The sequence below is a fragment of the Oncorhynchus kisutch genome, linkage group LG1 (assembly GCF_002021735.2).
Source record: "Oncorhynchus kisutch isolate 150728-3 linkage group LG1, Okis_V2, whole genome shotgun sequence".
Classification (NCBI taxonomy): domain Eukaryota; kingdom Metazoa; phylum Chordata; class Actinopteri; order Salmoniformes; family Salmonidae; genus Oncorhynchus; species Oncorhynchus kisutch.
Genome location: NC_034174.2, coordinates 39,681,782 through 39,700,211, shown reverse-complemented (window position 1 = coordinate 39,700,211; position 18,430 = coordinate 39,681,782). Strand labels below are relative to the sequence as shown.

General features: G+C 42.3%; 2 protein-coding genes across 8 annotated transcripts; one reads left to right on the top strand and one right to left on the bottom strand.

The window, feature by feature from the left end:
- The first annotated feature begins 278 nt into the window (after positions 1-278).
- On the top strand, positions 279-14,334 carry LOC109894207 (NGFI-A-binding protein 2). Its single transcript, XM_020487502.2, has 7 exons — positions 279-735; positions 4,381-5,304; positions 5,717-5,850; positions 7,453-7,504; positions 7,818-7,932; positions 10,358-10,543; positions 12,136-14,334. Exons 2-7 carry the CDS (start codon positions 4,390-4,392, stop codon positions 12,225-12,227), a joined length of 1,494 nt encoding a protein of 497 aa, XP_020343091.1. The 5' UTR covers positions 279-735; positions 4,381-4,389; the 3' UTR covers positions 12,228-14,334.
- Positions 14,312-18,265, bottom strand: LOC109894232 (uncharacterized). 7 transcript variants are annotated; one of them, XM_020487550.2, is made up of 4 exons: positions 18,125-18,234; positions 16,875-17,083; positions 16,340-16,719; positions 14,312-16,212 (listed from the first exon to the last, which is right to left on the bottom strand). In XM_020487550.2, exons 2-4 carry the CDS (start codon positions 17,050-17,052, stop codon positions 16,033-16,035), a joined length of 738 nt encoding a protein of 245 aa, XP_020343139.1. In that variant the 5' UTR covers positions 17,053-17,083; positions 18,125-18,234; the 3' UTR covers positions 14,312-16,032. The 7 variants fall into 7 exon arrangements, with proteins under 7 accessions (XP_020343139.1, XP_020343154.1, XP_031679816.1 ...); XM_020487565.2 differs by having other exon boundaries at positions 14,827-16,212; positions 18,175-18,265; XM_031823956.1 differs by having other exon boundaries at positions 14,827-16,212; positions 16,941-17,083; positions 18,175-18,265.
- Between the last annotated feature and the right edge of the window lie 165 nt (positions 18,266-18,430).

Genomic DNA, 18,430 nt, shown 5'->3' with positions numbered 1-18,430 from the left:
GCATACAGCTCACCTCACACATTTCTGTGACTGACCAGGCAGAATGGTTGGCTATGTGGTCCTCAGTTTTTATTAAATAGGCTCATTTTAGACAGGTGCATCTTATTGAAAAGTGGGCAAATAAAATCCTAAAATGAAAGGGTTACTAAGCAAACCTCAGTATTTCAGGCCCCCGCCTCCCACATCTCCAATTTGAAAGCCGCCTCTCTACTGGGAGAGAGGAAAGCTCTTTTTCGGTCAGATGGCGTCCGCCCCCAGGTTTCTCGCACCCACACAACCAGCAAAAAGGCAGCCAGCAACCAATACGGTTCGCCGGGGGAAGATAACTGCCAACGAATTCAGACGAGTTATGGGATTTAGCTGGTGTCAACAGCAGTCAGAAGTGAGAAAGATAACGATTGTACAGGAAAATAAAGCGATTATATAAATACATTTAATGCATTTACAATAGGTTGTGTACAATAGCTTTTTAAAAAAGTATGTATTTATCAAATCTCTTACATTGATGGAAACTTAGTTAACGGGACTGGATGGGACTTTAAAAAAAGAGCCGTCGAGGGATGAGACTTTCGATAAGGTAAAAAGTGAGATAACAATTACGATTGCTGATATAACTTTATTTTTAGATAATCTAGCCTATTACGAGGTTCAACAGATTGCGCGAAAACTGGATTCGGGTCACTCAGTGCACGCAGGTCCCCTCTGCCAATTCAGCCATCGGACGATTTGAACGAGGTGAGAGATTATGCTGGAGTTATTTACATTTTTATGATGAAATATTACATTTCACATGCGTGTTTAGTTCCGTAGAAAGATGGATCATCTGTTATTGCCTTGCACTATGGATGTTCGCTTAATACTATTGTCATTGTTTTTTAAATTATTGTCATTGTTTTTTAAATTATTATTTTCGTAACCGTCGCTTTGTGCATCATATGAACTCGCAAATTCTGCCCCCATAAGAATAGACAAACTATTTTTAACAAACTATTTTTAATTCCCAGATCTTGAAAAAACAACAACAATTGTGCATGTCTAAACTGTACATTTTTCCAATGACAATGCCATGCGTAATTGGAGAACACATCCTGCATATTTGAGGTATAGAGGATTGGGCACCCACACGCGAAGTGTTGTCAAAGATGATCATCAATAATAATAAACTATCAGGAAAAGTAGGCTTTTGTAGGCTAGTATAAGTCTCTCATGTGTAATTTGGGTTCAAATAAAAAATTGTATGGACTTAGTGTTTTCAAGACATTTGATTGATATTGACTTCATGTGTTCTTATATGAGACATTCTGCAACATAACAGATAGTCAAAAGGTGTGACACATTTCTCAATACATGTATTACATTCATTGCGAAAAGGTATGGGTCTTGACGCATGTGCTCCGAAATTGATACATAAACATGCATCAAGATGGTTGAGCATTAGGCAAAAACTGGTGAAATTCAGACAGACAGGCATACAATACAGTGCCTTCAGAAAGTATTCCCACCCCTTGACTTTTTCCAAATTGTCTTGTGTTATAGTCTGAATTTAAAATGGATTCAATTGAGATTTTGTGATCTACACACATTACCCCATAATGGCAAAGTGGAATTATGTTTTTAGAAATGTTTACGAATTAATAAAAAAATACATTTTTTTATTTATTTTTATTTTTATTTTACCTTTATTTAACCAGGTAGGCAAGTTGAGAACAAGTTCTCATTTACAATTGCGACCTGGCCAAGATAAAGCAAAGCAGTTCGACAGATAAAACGACACAGAGTTACACATGGAGTAAAAACAAACATACAGTCAATAATGCAGTATAAACAAGTCTATATACAATGTGAGCAAATGAGGTGAGAAGGGAGGTAAAGGCAAAAAAGGCCATGATGGCAAAGTAAATACAATATAGCAAGTAAAATACTGGAATGGTAGTTTTGCAATGGAAGAATGTGCAAAGTAGAAATAAAAAATAATGGGGTGCAAAGGAGCAAAATAAATAAATAAATAAAAATTAAATACAGTTGGGAAAGAGGTAGTTGTTTGGGCTAAATTATAGGTGGGCTATGTACAGGTGCAGTAATCTGTGAGCTGCTCTGACAGTTGGTGCTTAAAGCTAGTGAGGGAGATAAGTGTTTCCAGTTTCAGAGATTTTTGTAGTTCGTTCCAGTCATTGGCAGCAGAGAACTGGAAGGAGAGGCGGCCAAAGAAAGAATTGGTTTTGGGGGTGACTAGAGAGATATACCTGCTGGAGCGTGTGCTACAGGTGGGAGATGCTATGGTGACCAGCGAGCTGAGATAAGGGGGGACTTTACCTAGCAGGGTCTTGTAGATGACATGGAGCCAGTGGGTTTGGCGACGAGTATGAAGCGAGGGCCAGCCAACGAGAGCGTACAGGTCGCAATGGTGGGTAGTATATGGGGCTTTGGTGATAAAACGGATTGCACTGTGATAGACTGCATCCAATTTGTTGAGTAAGGTATTGGAGGCTATTTTGTAAATGACATCGCCAAAGTCGAGGATTGGTAGGATGGTCAGTTTTACAAGGGTATGTTTGGCAGCATGAGTGAAGGATGCTTTGTTGCGAAATAGGAAGCCAATTCTAGATTTAACTTTGGATTGGAGATGTTTGATATGGGTCTGGAAGGAGAGTTTACAGTCTAACCAGACACCTAAGTATTTGTAGTTGTCCACGTATTCTAAGTCAGAGCCGTCCAGAGTAGTGATGTTGGACAGGCGGGTAGGTGCAGGTAGCGATCGGTTGAAGAGCATGCATTTAGTTTTACTTGTATTTAAGAGCAATTGGAGGCCACGGAAGGAGAGTTGTATGGCATTGAAGCTTGCCTGGAGGGTTGTTAACACAGTGTCCAAAGAAGGGCCGGAAGTATACAGAATGGTGTCGTCTGCGTAGAGGTGGATCAGGGACTCACCAGCAGCAAGAGCGACCTCATTGATGTATACAGAGAAGAGAGTCGGTCCAAGAATTGAACCCTGTGGCACCCCCATAGAGACTGCCAGAGGTCCGGACAGCAGACCCTCCGATTTGACACACTGAACTCTATCAGAGAAGTAGTTGGTGAACCAGGCGAGGCAATCATTTGAGAAACCAAGGCTGTCGAGTCTGCCGATGAGGATATGGTGATTGACAGAGTCGAAAGCCTTGGCCAGATCAATGAATACGGCTGCACAGTAATGTTTCTTATCGATGGCGGTTAAGATATCGTTTAGGACCTTGAGCGTGGCTGAGGTGCACCCATGACCAGCTCTGAAACCGGATTGCATAGCAGAGAAGGTATGGTGAGATTCGAAATGGTCGGTAATCTGTTTGTTGACTTGGCTTTCGAAGACCTTAGAAAGGCACGGTAGATACATTGATACATACATGTATTGTTAATTGGATTAGGGTTAGGGTGATGTCTAGGGCCTAACCCTAACTCTAGCTTCATGTCCACATCCTGGCTCAACCCTTAACCTAACCAAAACCCTTTTCCAAGGGTGCTATTCTTTTGCTGTCCCTATAAGAGGACTCTTTGAAGAACCCATTTTGGTTCCAAGTAGAACCCTATTGGTTCCAGGTAGAACCCTTTTGAGTTCCATGTAGAACCTTTAACACAGAGGGTTCTTCATGGAACCCAAAATAGTTCTACCTGGAACCAAAAAGTGCTCTCCTATGGGGATAGCCGAAGAACACTTTTGGAACCATTTTTTCTAAGAGTAGAACCCTAGTTTCATGTCCATTCCTGGCTCAACCCTACACTAACCCTCACTTCATCTCCACATATTGGCTCAACCGTAACCCTAGCCATAACTCTAACTTCTTGTCCACATCCAAGCTCAACACTAACTCCAACTTCAACCCTAACCATAGCTCCAACCCCATGGCTAGGGTTAGGGTTGAGCCAAGGTGTGGACATGATGCTAGGGTTAGGTTTATGGTTGAGGTTAGAGTCTGTCTGTCTGCCTGAATATCCTTTTGCATTGAATGCTATGTATATTGACTTGTGTCAATTCTATTGACACATATTTATGCTTCAATATTATGTCTGTGCTTTGAGAGAGGAGAGAGAGAGAGGTGGAGATGGGAGAGAGACAGACAGATGAGAGTGGGGAAGGGGAGAGAGGGAGATGGTGAAGGAGGAAGGGGATTGAGAGCGAGGAGGTAGCGATGGATGAGAGAGGGGTAGGGAGGTAAAGAAGCAGGGAGAGAGAATGGAGGAGGGAGGAAGGATTATTCCATGTAGCAAACAAATTAATAAAGCATTCTGTCCACACAACACAATACATCATAACTGTTTTCTCCTTCCATTGATGAGACATTTATTAAACTTAGGTGGAGTCTTGAGTAACTCTCCTCCGGTCTGTTCCTTCTTTCCTGTCTACAGTCCTACACCATGTCTCTGCCGCGTATGCTGGGCGAGCTGCAGCTGTACCGGGTGCTGCAGAGGGCCAACCTGTTGGCCTACTACGACACCTTCATCCAGCAGGGCGGCGACGACTTGCAGCAGCTCTGTGAGGCTGCAGAGGATGAGTTCCTGGAGATCATGGCGCTGGTCGGCATGGCGACCAAGCCATTGCACGTGCGTCGTCTACAGAAGGCCCTCCGCGACTGGGCAGCCAACCCGGCCCTCTTCAACCAGCCCCTGGCCAACATGCCCCTGGGCGGCATCCCGCTGTTCAAGGTGAATGGGACGGGTGCCAGCGGAACCGCCTCCAGCGGACCCAGGAAGTCCCTGAGCAATGGACAGCCAGGGTCGCCGTTCGACAGGGAGGACAGGGCGTGCCTCACCCCTATGCACAGCGGGAGCCCCAGAAGCCCCTGCTCCCAGGCCTCGCCACAGCCCCTGGACACCCACTACAGGGGCAAGCTGTCCCCAATGGACCCCCACTGGCTCAGCCCAGAGCCGGATGGGAACAGTGCCTCGGTCTCAGCCTCAGGGGTGGACGAGGAGCAGCCCAGCCCACCTCTACTCCCCCCTCGTACCCCAGGTCCCTCCACGCCCCCAGCCTCCTCCTCCTCCCTCTCCCCGGTGGTCCTCTCAGCCTGGCCTGGGGGCCAGCTGGACGGGGAGACGGCACGGGCAGTGGGGGAGAGCGTGGACAGGCTCCTGAGGACCCTGCCCAGGTCAGACCCCAGAGAGGTGAAGACACTCCTTAGGATGAACAAGAAGATGGCCAAGACGGTGGGCCACATCTTCAAGATGGCACCCCAGGACATGGCCAAGGAGGAGGAGATCCGCAAGTACAGCCTCATCTACGGCCGCTTCGACTCCAAGAGGAGGGAGGGCAAGCAGCTCACACACCACGAGGTGAGGGCATCAGTGTTTCCACTAATAGAGTTATCTGTGTACTAATATATGTGTGAGGCTTGAGCATTCCTACTGGGCACAGACGTCAGTTCAACGTCTAGTTTTGAATTGTCAAGTAACCCGAATTCAATGTGAAATCAATCAAAAATGTCACCAGGTCATTGGATTTAGGTTAAAAGTTGAGTGAAAAAACCCCACAAAATTACGTTGATAACTTTTTTCAAATCCAATCAGTTTTCCACGTTGCTTCAACGTCATCACATGAAATGTTTTTTTTCAAATGACCTGGAAACAACGTTGATTCAACCAGTTTTTGCCCAGTGGGTTGTATAATTTTTTAAATCATAGTGTTCATATCATTCTAATGTTCTCTTTCCCCTCTCACCTTATTTGATGTCCTCCTCATGTTCAGCTGATCATCAATGAAGCGGCCGCCCAGTTCTGTATGCGTGACAACGCTCTGCTTTTGCGACGGGTAGAGCTCTTCTCATTGGCTAGACAGGTGGCAAGAGAATGCGCCTACACCTCCACACTCAAGCATGCCAGGTAAGGGCACGAGGTTTCACTGTTTAGGGGGTTCCTCACCCCCGTCTGATGACCTTCCCACCCTCTCACCTTCTGTCTCTTCCTCTACAACTAGTCTGTGTCCCCTATGGGCCCTGGTCAAAAGTAGGATCTTAATTTGATCACTCTTTTGTTGCTGAGAATTTTCCTGCATAGCAGAAAAACGAACTTTTAGTGTATTTGAGTTTTAAAAAGGCATCTAAAGTTAGAAATTTCCACTTAGAAAATTCTGTCTTGATTTTCCACAATGAAAAATGAATCAACCCATACAAAAATGTTCATTCATTATAATCCACATAATAATTCACATTTGCTGTTGCTGCAGGATTATGTTCCTGCTGAAGCAAACTGGCTCAAATTAAGATCCTACATCTGTAGGGAATAGGGTGCCATTTGGGATGCACACAGGGAAACCCAAATATAGAGAGACTTATACACTTAGCACACATAGCTAAGGCTGGTCAAGGTCATGCTACTCGTCAGACAGCACTGCAGTCAGTGCATCCGCTCCAAAACAAAGTCATACTTTGTGATCAGCTAAATGAAAGCACATTCAAAAACTCAAGCGTCTCATATAATCAATACGATTTTTTTGTATATCTTTCAAAATCAATAATAATGTATAAAATCAATAATAATGTATGTGTTTACTGTTAGTCACATCGCCTCAAATTTTGGTTACACAACATCAGTTTTTATATACTGAACAAAAATATGAATTGCAACATGCAACAATTTCGAAGATTTTACTGAGTTACAGTTCATAGAAGGAAAACAGTACATTTAAATACATTTATTAGGCCATCATTTATGGATTTCACATGACTGGGCAGGGGAGCCAGGCCCAGCCAATAAGAATTCGCTTTTCCACACAAAGGGCTTTATTACAGAAATAAATATTCCTCAATTTCATCAGCTAGTGCCTAGTCTCAGACGATCCTGCAGGTAAAGAAGCCGGATATGGAGGTCCTGGGCTGACGTGGTCACATGTAGTCTGAGGTTGTGAGGCAGGTCGGACGTACTGCCAAATTCTCTAAAACGAAGTTGGAGGCGGCTTATGGTCGAGAAATGAACATTACATTCTCTGGCAAAAGCTGTGGTGGACATTCATGTAGTCTGCATGCTAATTGCACGCTCCCTCAAAACTTGAGACATCTGTGGCATTGTGTTGTGTAACAAAACTGCACATTTTAGAAGCCTTTTATTGTCCCCAGCACAAGGTGAACCTGTGTAATGATCATGCTGTTTAGTCAGCTTCTTGATATGCCTTACCTGTCAGGTGGATGGATTATCTTGACAAAGGAGAAATGCTCACTAACGGTTGTGTAAACAAATTTGTCCACAAAATTGGAGAGAAATGAGCTTTTTGTGCATATGGAACTTTTCTGGGATTTTTAATTTTAGCTCATGAAACATGGGACCAACAATTTGCATGTTGTGTTTATATTTTTATTCTGTATATTTTAATTGGATATAATGAGCTACTACTAGCTAATGAACTAACAGACAGCAGGACCAAATGAATCCTGGAGTTTGCACAAGAGGATTGCTCTTTTACTTTATTATTTATTTCTCTTATTACAGAACAAGTGCAGATGACTGCAGTTTATCATCCCAAAAGAGAGTGAAACATGAGGTGAGTGTGCTAAAGTCTCTGAACCCCTAACAAGAAAGATTTAAAACTATATCAAACTCTATTTTAATTTGTTAGTGTGTCTACAAAAGCTGTTTTGTCAACGTAATATTAGTATCATGTTGATCCATACAGCATTGGTAGACAATGAATAAGCTGTAATTAGAATAAATCAATGAAAAATTCATACACTGTAATTTATACCATAGATACTTTTCAATCAGCCCTATACTATATATCAATTTTATGCCATTAGTACATTTCAGTAGTAATTGCATTGTAACACACACACTATGACATTTGGTGTGTGTTTCAGGTGATAGTGTCAGAATGTGTGTCCTCCCTCCATGGTGTGGAGGGTTCAGAGGGCGTGTCCCAGAGGGCTGACGAGGACAGCTTATCAGGAGAGAGTCTGGACAGCTTAACACAAGGTACCGTTGAAGTCGGAAGTTTACCTACACTTAGGTTGGAGTCATTAAAACTTGTTTTTCAACCACTCCACAAATTTCTTGTTAATTAACAAACTATACTTTGGCAAGTCAGTTAGGACATCAACTTTGTGCATGACACAAGTAAATTTTCCAACAATTGTTTACAGACAGATTATTTAACTTGTAATTCACTGTATCACAATTCCAGTGGGTCAGAAGTTTACATACACTAAGTTGACTGTGCCTTTAAACAGCTTGGACAATTCCAGAAAATTATGTCATGGCTTTAGGACTTTCTGATAGGTTAATTGACATCATTTGAGTCAATTGGAGGTGTGCCTGTGGATGTATTTCAAGGCCTACCTTCAAACTCAGTTCCTCTTCGCTTGACATCATGGGAAAATCAAAAGAAATCAGCAAAGACCTCAGAAAAAAATTGTAGACATCCACAAGTCTGGTTCATCCTTGGGAGCAATTTCCAAATGCCTGAAGGTACCACGTTCATCTGTACAAACAATAGTACGCAAGTATAAAAACCATGGGACCATGCAACCGTCATACTGCTCAGGAAGGAGACGCGTTCTGTCTCCTAGAGATGAAAGTACTTTGGTGCGAAAAGTGAAAATCAATCCCAGAACAACAGCAAAGGAACTTGTGAAGATGCTGGAGGCAACAGGTACAAAAGTATCTATATCCACAGTAAAAATGAGTCCTATATCGACATAACCTGAAAGGCCGCTCAGCAAGGAAGAAGCCACTGCTCCAAGACCGCCATAAAAAAGCCAGACTACGGTTTGCAACTGCACATGGGGACAAAGATCATACTTTTTAGAGAAATGTCCTCTGGTCTGATGAAACAAAAATAGAACTGTTTGGCCATAATGACCATTGTTATGTTTGGAGGAAAAAGGGAGAGGCTTGCAAGCCGAAGAACACCATCCCAACTGTGAAGCATGGGGGTGGCAGCATCATGTTGTGGGGGTGCTTTGCTGCAGGAGGGACTGGTGCACTTCACAAAATAGATGGCATCATGAGGAGGGAAGTTATGTGGATATATTGAAGCAACATCTCAAGACATCAGTCAGGAAATTAAAGCTTAGTCACAAATGGGTCTTCCAAATGGACCATGACCCCAGGCATACTTCCAAAGTTGTGGCAAAATGGCTTAAGGACAACAAAGTCAAGGTATTGGAGTGGCCATCACAAAGCCCTGACCTCAATCCTATAGAAAATTTGTGGGCAGACCTGAAAAAGCGTGTGCGAGCAAGGAGGCCGACAAACCTGACTCAGTTACACCAGCTCTGTCAGGAGGAATGGGCCAAAAAAGCTGGGAAGCTGGTGGAAAGCTATCTGAAACGTTTGACCCAAGTTGAACAATTTAAAGGCAATGCTACCAAATACTAATTTAGTGTATGTAAACTTCTGACCCACTCGGAATGTGATGAAAGAAATTAAATCTGAAATAATCACTCTCTCTACTATTATTGTAACGATCTGGGTGTAGTGGGTGCGAAGTCAGGCGCAGGAAACAGAGAGTTCAGGGTAGTGCTCTTTAATGCACAAACGGTGAACATAAGCCACCCCACGAAACACTGGGCGCTCACAAAAACAAATGCCCCAAACACGGGGCCTAAAACAGTCCAGCAAAACCCATGAACAGGGAAAAAACACATTCACCTCAAACGTGCACAAATGTCACACAAACAATCCCGCACAAAGAGCAGGCTGGCTAATAAACCCCAACTAATCACCAAAATACATAACAGGTGTAACCAATAAACAGACAAGGAGGGGGAGGAAAGAATCAATGGCAGCTAGTAGGCCGGCGACGACGACCGCCGAGCGCCACCAGAACGGGAAGGGGAGCCACCTTCGGTAGGAGTCGTGACAATTATTCTGACATTTCACATTCTTAAAATAAAGTGGTGATCCCAACTGACCTAAGACAGGGAATTTGTACTAGGATTAAATGTCAGGAAAACATTTTTTTGTGAAAAACTGAGTTTAAATGTATTTGGCTAAGGTGTATGTAAACTTCTGACTTCAACTGTACATACAGTGTCCAGATCCAAATGTATTTTCTTTAACACTAGTATGTATATCAGCTCAAGTCAGTAAGTCTTGCATGTAAATACAGTAATTGTTGAACACATTTAGCACTGATCTTGTACAGTAAGTGTCACTTAATCATATTTCATTCCCAGACATTCTTTATGTGTTTCTCTAAATGTCACAGAGCCCCACTGACTACAAAGCACTATTATGGTACCCTATTATCTATATAGAGCCCTATGGGCCCTGGTCAAACGTAGTACATTACATAGGGAATAGGATGCCATTCTTGACGCAGCGCAGTCTTGTCAAGAAGCAGCTTATGTGATTGGTTCAAAATGACATTTACACCTAACCCTGTCTGTCCTAATAGACGTAGCCTCACAGTGCAACCAATCTCCATCTCCCCGCCCCCCCACCGACACCTCCATCCCTGCCAACTGGAGTCGCCATCTCATGCAACAAACGCTCATGGATGAGGGGCTGCGATTGGCTAAGATGGTGTCACATGACCGAGCTGGCAAGCTCAGCCTTAGGTCAGAGGGGACACATACCACAGGTGACTTTCTGAATAATGGCTTACAAACATTATCATTCAAGAGTTATCATGCTAACACTCTTAAAGTGATAGTCTGACTTTTTCATGCCTAAAAATGTGTGTTATATTGAGACGAGTCCATCCCACAACATTTGTTGTGTAGATTCGGCTGCATGTCTCTATCTCAATTGAATTGGAAAGATAGGCATTGTCTCATTTCATCATTTTTAAACGGTGCCTATCTTTCCCATTCATTTGAGTTTGAGACATACAGCAGAATCGAACTAAATCAACTCAACAAATGTCCTGGGACATTGACTGGGACAATGTCTCCTGATATTAAACCACTTTCGAGGTATGAAAACAGTTGACAAACCTACATGATCACTTTAACATACTGCCCCTGTAGCCAGTATTGTTGTCTAGGGTGATGCCTCCCACTATCCGGAGCTGTTTCTCTAGCTGGGACTGGAGAAGAACTAAAGGAGAGAAATTAGTTGGGGGATAGAGAGGGGAGGCTGAAGAGGCAGCATCCAGCTACAGTTTAGATTAGAAAGTCATACGGAAAATTTACATGGATGTTAGTACAGTCAAATTGCCATGAGGTCTTCTAGCATATGTTAATAATAGCGACACTTAAAATGATTGTACTTAACCCTTTCCTCGTCACATTTTGTCACTCGTCATTAAAATGTAAAAGTGAAGCCATTGAGATGTTAATAAAGCTACTGTGCAGTAGTACTGGGCTGTCACAGTAGGCAGGGTGGAGAAGATACAGGGAGACAGAGAGAGAGAGAGTGGGAGAGAAAGAGTGGGAGATAGAAAGAAAGAAAAATAAACAAGAGAGAGAGAGAGAGAGAGAGAGAGATAGAGAGAGAGAGAGAGAGAGAGAGAGAGAGAGAGAGAGAGAGAGAGAAAGAATAATGGTGGGGGGCCAGAGGAAGTGCTGTGGGGGCAGTAGAAACGGAACCCCCCCTCCCCCTCACTCCTCACCAGCTGACGTCACATTGTGTTAGGCGTGTGGGCTGAAGGGCGGGATGGATTGAGAGAGGGGGCTAAGAAGTGGGTGGTAATTGGAGGGGCGTTGCATTGACTCACCAGGCGACAGAGAACAAAAATAAAAACCTGTGGGCAGGGAAATGGCACAGTCTTTTTTTCTACCTCTTCCTCGACTTCTTAAGTAGAGGGGAAAAACAACCAAAATGACATGTTTCATTTCTCTATGACGTTGGTCTCCCTCTCACTTCCCCTCCGTCGTCCGTTGTTCTTCTCACTCACTCTGGTTTCCTTCTCCATTTCTCTCACACTAACTCAAGGCAACACGACTTGTCTTCTCTGACTGTACTGACTCCATTTACAGTATTATCCTATTAGCTTATAAGTGAGTTCACATTTTGGCAGACAAAACCCTTGACATTTAAATTCAAGTTCTTGACATTTCAAATATTAAAGAGTGCTACCATAGTTGCATGGTGTTGTATTTCCCCTTGTATTATTTTGATTAAGTGAAGTACTCTATACCAATCAAATGTTCAGGGGGAGTAATAATGTATTGTCATCATATTGTCTCAGTCGGCCATATAGGCTAACAGCCCTCATCGTTCCTCTTCCAGACTTTGAGGTCAAGGTGGAAAGGAGGGGCTCGATAGCAGGGTGCAGCAGCCCTGGCAGCACCAAAGATGACTCGGACCACAGGGGAAAGTAGTGAAACCAACCACTCATCATCCTGAGAACCCATCAACAACCCTGCCTCTCAGCTCCACTCTGATCTTGGAGGGCACAACTCAGCAGGCTTTCCATCTGTACTTAAACCATTGACACTTGGGAGTACTGGGGAGGGGAGGTGGAATGAATCATTCCAATCTAAATAAATTTTGGATCCCAAATGACATCCAATTCCCTACATAGTGCACTTCTTTTGATCAGAACTCTGGTCAGAAGCAGTGCATTATATAGGGAATAGGGTGTTATTTGGGACGGAGCCCATGATTGGCTGAATCGGGTAGTTCAGGGAGAGGTAAAACATCATAAATCTTCTAATACTATGGCCTTCCAATACTGAAATTGAGGGATAGGCACTCTACAACTTTACCTCTGTATATAGTGTGCCCAAACACTCCTGCGGGGGCATTAGCCACATGCATCCACAGGGCTACGGTAACACTTACACAAATGTAGGAGGTATGTCATACACTGATGTGACAATGTCTCTGTTTGCCCACTTTGAACATAATCCCAATCCCCATAATCCCCTCCTCTCCCACCCCGCCCCCAGGACAATGGATGCAAAATGTTGATATCATGACTAACTTTTGGTGCTATTTTCGTTCTGTTGATACAAGGTTGTCACTGAGATTAGGATAAGTATTTGTTATGACACTGCCGTTAAAGATTGGTTTTACAAAGTGTCACTAATTTGAGTGTTGACCGTTAGATGATAAAGGCAATGTGTACAGAGAAGATAATCAGGTTCAGAGGCCTTTTTCTTCCAATACTGCAGCAACTGTCACTGACACCCACTGAAACTATGTTAATTTAGAGGGGTGGGTTTGGATGTTAATATGTTAACACTATTGAGCCCTTAGATTAAATTTGTTGGTGAACTCAACATTCTTTGATTTAACTTAATAAGGCTTAAACAAGCAACAATAATTTGCATAACTCTTGAGGCAATTACAAAATTAGCAATGACAAGAATGCTTATCTCCCGATGTTATTATTTTAATACAGTATGTATGTCGCATCAAACACTAAATTCTTTGATTGTGAAGTTTTGGAGAATTCACTTTTTTTGGTAAGAATACATAGATGTTACTGGGAATGAATGTTTAAAAGAAAGGTGTTTGGATGGTTAGGAAATCAGGGAGAATCCAGGACATTACATTTTCTGCATCTGAAAAGGTCCCCTATTTCCTATATAATGCACTACTTCTGAACAGGGCCTGCCTCTAGTCAAAGGTGGAGCACTATATAGGAAAAAGGGTGCAATTTGGATGGACACATTATTTCCATGAAGTACCTAAACTGTAACCTCCTGCCTCACAAGCATTAAACAACCTCCTCCGTTTGTTATGCTGAACAGCAGATTATTTATTTTGTTAAATCTCAATAAATGTTATTTTATTGTTTTAAAATTCTTGTTGTGGCTCCATCTGTTGCACTCCTTGTGAGGAAATCCATCCACCCCATCTGTTGCACTCCTTGTGAGGAGCATAAGTGTCAAATGTATGATAAGGCTGAAGAATCCTGCGTCATTCGAATGCTGCCAGTAATTCCAAAACTAATAGAAAAGCACTAGGTCCAAACAGTCATATTCCCACTCTCCCCGCACTATCACCACCACCATCATCATCACCGCCTCCGCTCCATCAAGTTGTTTGTTCCTTCCAGTTCTAAGCTAACATGACTGTATTTGTGATGTCACCTGCCTCAACTCCCTGTGAGCCCCCCCCCCCTTCCCCACCCCACCAGCATCATGAGAGAGCAGACTAAATATAGCGAGATATAGCTGCCAACCTGGTGGCTCGTTGAGGAGTTCTGCTGTGTACTTTTGCATCGCTGCTCTGACTGTGAAAGACCCAGGTTGTATTCCGAATAGCGCCCTATTTTCTATATAGTATGCTACTTTTGACCAGGGGAATATAGGGAATATAGTGCCATTTGACACATCCCAAACACAAATGACTGATCACTGTGGGAACATAATAAGCGGTTCCAAAAAAGAAATACATAATCTTTTCAAACTAGAATGTACATATCAATTACAAAAACTACATAAATACACAAAGAGACAATATCAAAAGTATTATTTGAAGAAAATTGGCCTAATTTATTAATCAATTCAGCTCTACATTCAACAGAGAATCATGATAGAAATTGTACCTAGTGTCTGTGTTGGATGAAACCTCTTATCTCCAAAATAGAAAACAGCCATACGTTACCATTAACAAACATACAATTAAGAAACTTCAGAAGCTATTTTGAATACATTTTCTTGGCCCTAGAGTCGATGCATGTAAAAATGTCAATGCACAATGAAAAAAATGAATGGTTACGAAGTTACGAGGTTTTCCTTCGAAAGCAACGATAGAAATATACTTGCATATTTATCCTATGTTTATACATATATTATGTGTAACATTATAATGGATTGTGTAGCTGTTTATAAATGACTGTATGTCCTTTTATTAGTTTGAGTAATAAAACAGTACCAGTAATAACGAGATAACAGAGACAAATCCCATGATGTAGCCTACCATATGTTGTTACTGCCCTCTAGTGCTATAAGAAAACAGTGGTATATGTACATTTCTCAGTTTCATAGAAAACAGACTGTTTAATCAATACATATATGTTGTAAGAACCTTTTTCATTGAAATCAATAAGACATTTCTTGGGGAAAACAAGCAAATCTCATAAATGGTCTAGGTGATGTGTGGAGGTGGCAGGTAGGTCACAATGCAGAAACAACATTATGGGGAAACCACTACTCTAGGTGATGCAGAAGCAACATTATGGGGAAACCACTACTCTAAGTGATGCAGAAGCAACATTATGGGGAAACCACTACTCAAGGTGATGCAGAAGCAACATTATGGGGAAACCACTACTCAAGGTGATGCAGAAATAATATTATGGTGAAACCACTACTCTAGGTGATGCAGAAACAATATTATGGTGAAACCACTACTCTAGGTGATATAGAAACAATATTATGGGGAAACCACTACTCTAGGTGATGCAGAGGAAATATTATGGGGAAACCACTACTCTGATGCATAAACAAATATTATGGGGAAACCACTACACTAGGTGATGCAGAAACAATATTATGGGGAAACCACTACTCTAGGTGATGCAGAGGAAACATGGGGAAACCACTACTCTAAGTGATGCAGAAACAATATTATGGGGAAACCACTACTCTTGGTGATGCAGAAACAATATTATGGGGAAACCACTACTCTTGGTGATGCAGAAACAATATTATGGGGAAACCACTACTCTAGGTGATGCAGAGGAAACATGGGGAAACCACTACTCTAAATGATGCAGAAACAATATTATGGGGAAACCACTACTCTTGGTGATGCAGAAACAATATTATGGGGAAACCACTACTCTAGGTGATGCAGAGGAAACATTATGAGGAAGCCACTAATCTAAGTGATGGGGAAACAGCTACTCTAGGTGATACAGAAACAATGTTATGGGGATTCTAGATTACGTGTGTGTGGAGATGTTTATGGGGGAACCAGTGTTCTAGATGATGTGTGTGGAGTCGGTGCAGGGAACTAGTGTTCTAGGTGATGTGTGTGTGATGGAGTTGGTGCAGGGAAGCAGAGTTCTACGTCAGTGGTTCCCAACCATTTTCGGTTACTGTAACAGAAACAGTTTTTTGCTCTGCCTGGAGTACCCCTGAATTACACCCTCATGTGCGTTTTACCAGTAAGCCCATGGTCTCATCGGTCTTTTCAAGTATTTATTTCCCCTGGTTGGGAAATAATGTTCTAGGTGATGTGTGTGTGGAGGTGGCACATGAAGTCTCCCCTGGTGGTGGTGTGGCCGGGGAATACAGCATTACAGAAGTCACACACATGAGACTGCAGCGCAACCTCTGACATCAGCATCATCCCCCCGGTCTGGCTTAGAAACTCACTGTCCAGGAAGGAGCCACATGCCGAGGGCATCTGAGCAGGGGGGAGGAGAGAGAGGTTTTAGGGGAGGCACAGGGATCGGGGGAGGGAGAGGACAAACAGATGTTACGTTTAATGACATGACTAGTCAAAAAAAATTAATTAAAGGGGAGAAACCTACCCTGAACATTTGTCGGGTCATATCATCACTCCAAAATCGACCTGCTTGCTTCGAGTCCCTAGAGACACTGGAAGGTGCCATCTCTTCATTACCCCCAGGTAGGTCCAGAGGTCCTACGGGGGTGGCTTTGTGGACCTCCTTCCTTTCTGTCCCTGGATGAGCAAAGTCCAGCCGTAGACTGCCCAAATCCCCAGCCAGTAGATTAGTGAGTGACCCCATGGCCCCAGATGGCCTTATAATGCCATAGTGTGCAGCAGTGTTGTGTTTTGGGACCATTGGGGTTTCTGGCCATGCAGGGAGAGCACCGGAGCTCTTCTGGGTACACTGGATTGGGATTGATGCCATTACGCTGGGGTCTCCATCAGGAACAGGGGCTCCTCCTAAGGAAGGAATAAGCACGTATAAGTAGTCGCTCAGGATAAGATCAGTTTGCTAAATGACAAAAATGTAAATGTAGCCTACTAGATTCATTGATATTGTATATATGCACTGAATTCACTGATTTTGACACTCATCGTAACACAAACATAAGAACCTGCAGAATAGGCATGGCATGAGAAGTATATCATTTTTGGTACTACAACAAGGAAATGGGAGTGACCCTGCTGTGTCCTCAGTTTCTCTGTGAGTTTATTGAGTAAAGCAGCCTGCTTCAGACACAGCAAGCGCAGTTGGAGGAACTCCCTGTACAGCTCTGTGTACGCCTCCTCCATCTCAAGAGCACAGGGATCTTTACAAAGCCACCTGAAAAGAGACCCGTACATTACAATGTAAATTAAAAATTATAATGTTCCAGTCCGAAAAATAGATTTTGAGGAGGGACTTCTGCTCCTGTGATTTTAAAATGCTAAAGCTTTTTAAAGCTACAGCATGTCATGCTTTTGTCAATAATGTGCCATGTATAGTTCCCTTCCCTCAAATTGAGTCTAAAGAAGGAAGTAATAAGGAAAATGGGAACCAAGTCGAGGGGAGAGAATAGAGTCCTATCCTACAAAACACATCCGGTGGGTCTCTTTACGTGCAAAGTCAAATACATATAGACATCAGTGAACACTTTTAATAATACCTGCCTCTAAATGTACTAATTACAACTGATATTTGGTATTTTAAACACATTTCTTCCCCCCCAGACATAATCAATCACATTTGTCTTTTTCAAGAGGCATATTCTATTCGATTTATGACAAGAATTGTAAACTGTACATGCACTCTTACTCTCTACAAGGAACTCAAACAGAACGCACTAATAACACATTCATAACAAACCAGGAAAACACAGACAATGTCATTACATGTGCATGTCTTGTACAGGCTTTCTATAAGGTCATGTTTAAAGTTCCATACATGTTTGATATATACAACCTACGAATTACCACTTACATTACATGTTGAAGTGTATAGATAGGACTTTTGTGATGATCTTTTAGAGTTGTATTTGGAAACCTACATATGCGATGTTCTGTCATTACATTTAAAATAGCAAACTGTAATTATTGAAAACAAAGCACATGTTATCCTAGCTTCAGACGTTGTTTTCACTGATTTAATCTACTGTACACGAAGTTGAGATAAGGTCAACTCTGGGCTAATTTTGGTCTAGGCATTTTAAAGATGGAAACACCATAGTGAACACACTTAAACTGACAAAGGTGAAGATGAATATAACTTACGACCTTGTATGGTCTTCCCCAATGACACGACAGGATATCACTTTGAACACGATTTCATATCTTACATATATTGAGAAGAGGCAGAGTACTTGCCTTACTGTTGATTTTAGCCTACCTGTTAAACACAATAATCCCCGAAACAGGAACAGGAAAAGTTGTTCTTACCGAATGCCATTATAACCGGATCATCTGTTGAATTTACAAGAAGAAGAACAACAGTTGAGTTATTTCCGGTTATTTCCGGAAAAACTGCTGAGCTTCGGAGCATCACTTGACACATTGTTGATCTCTTAGTTGGTGAGTCAAGGATTTAAAGTGGACATATATTAATCAGCACAGATGCAGACAAAAGGTTATACATCTCATAGTGTCATATGCACACGAAGTCCATGATTAGAACCTTTATATAGGTAAAACAAAG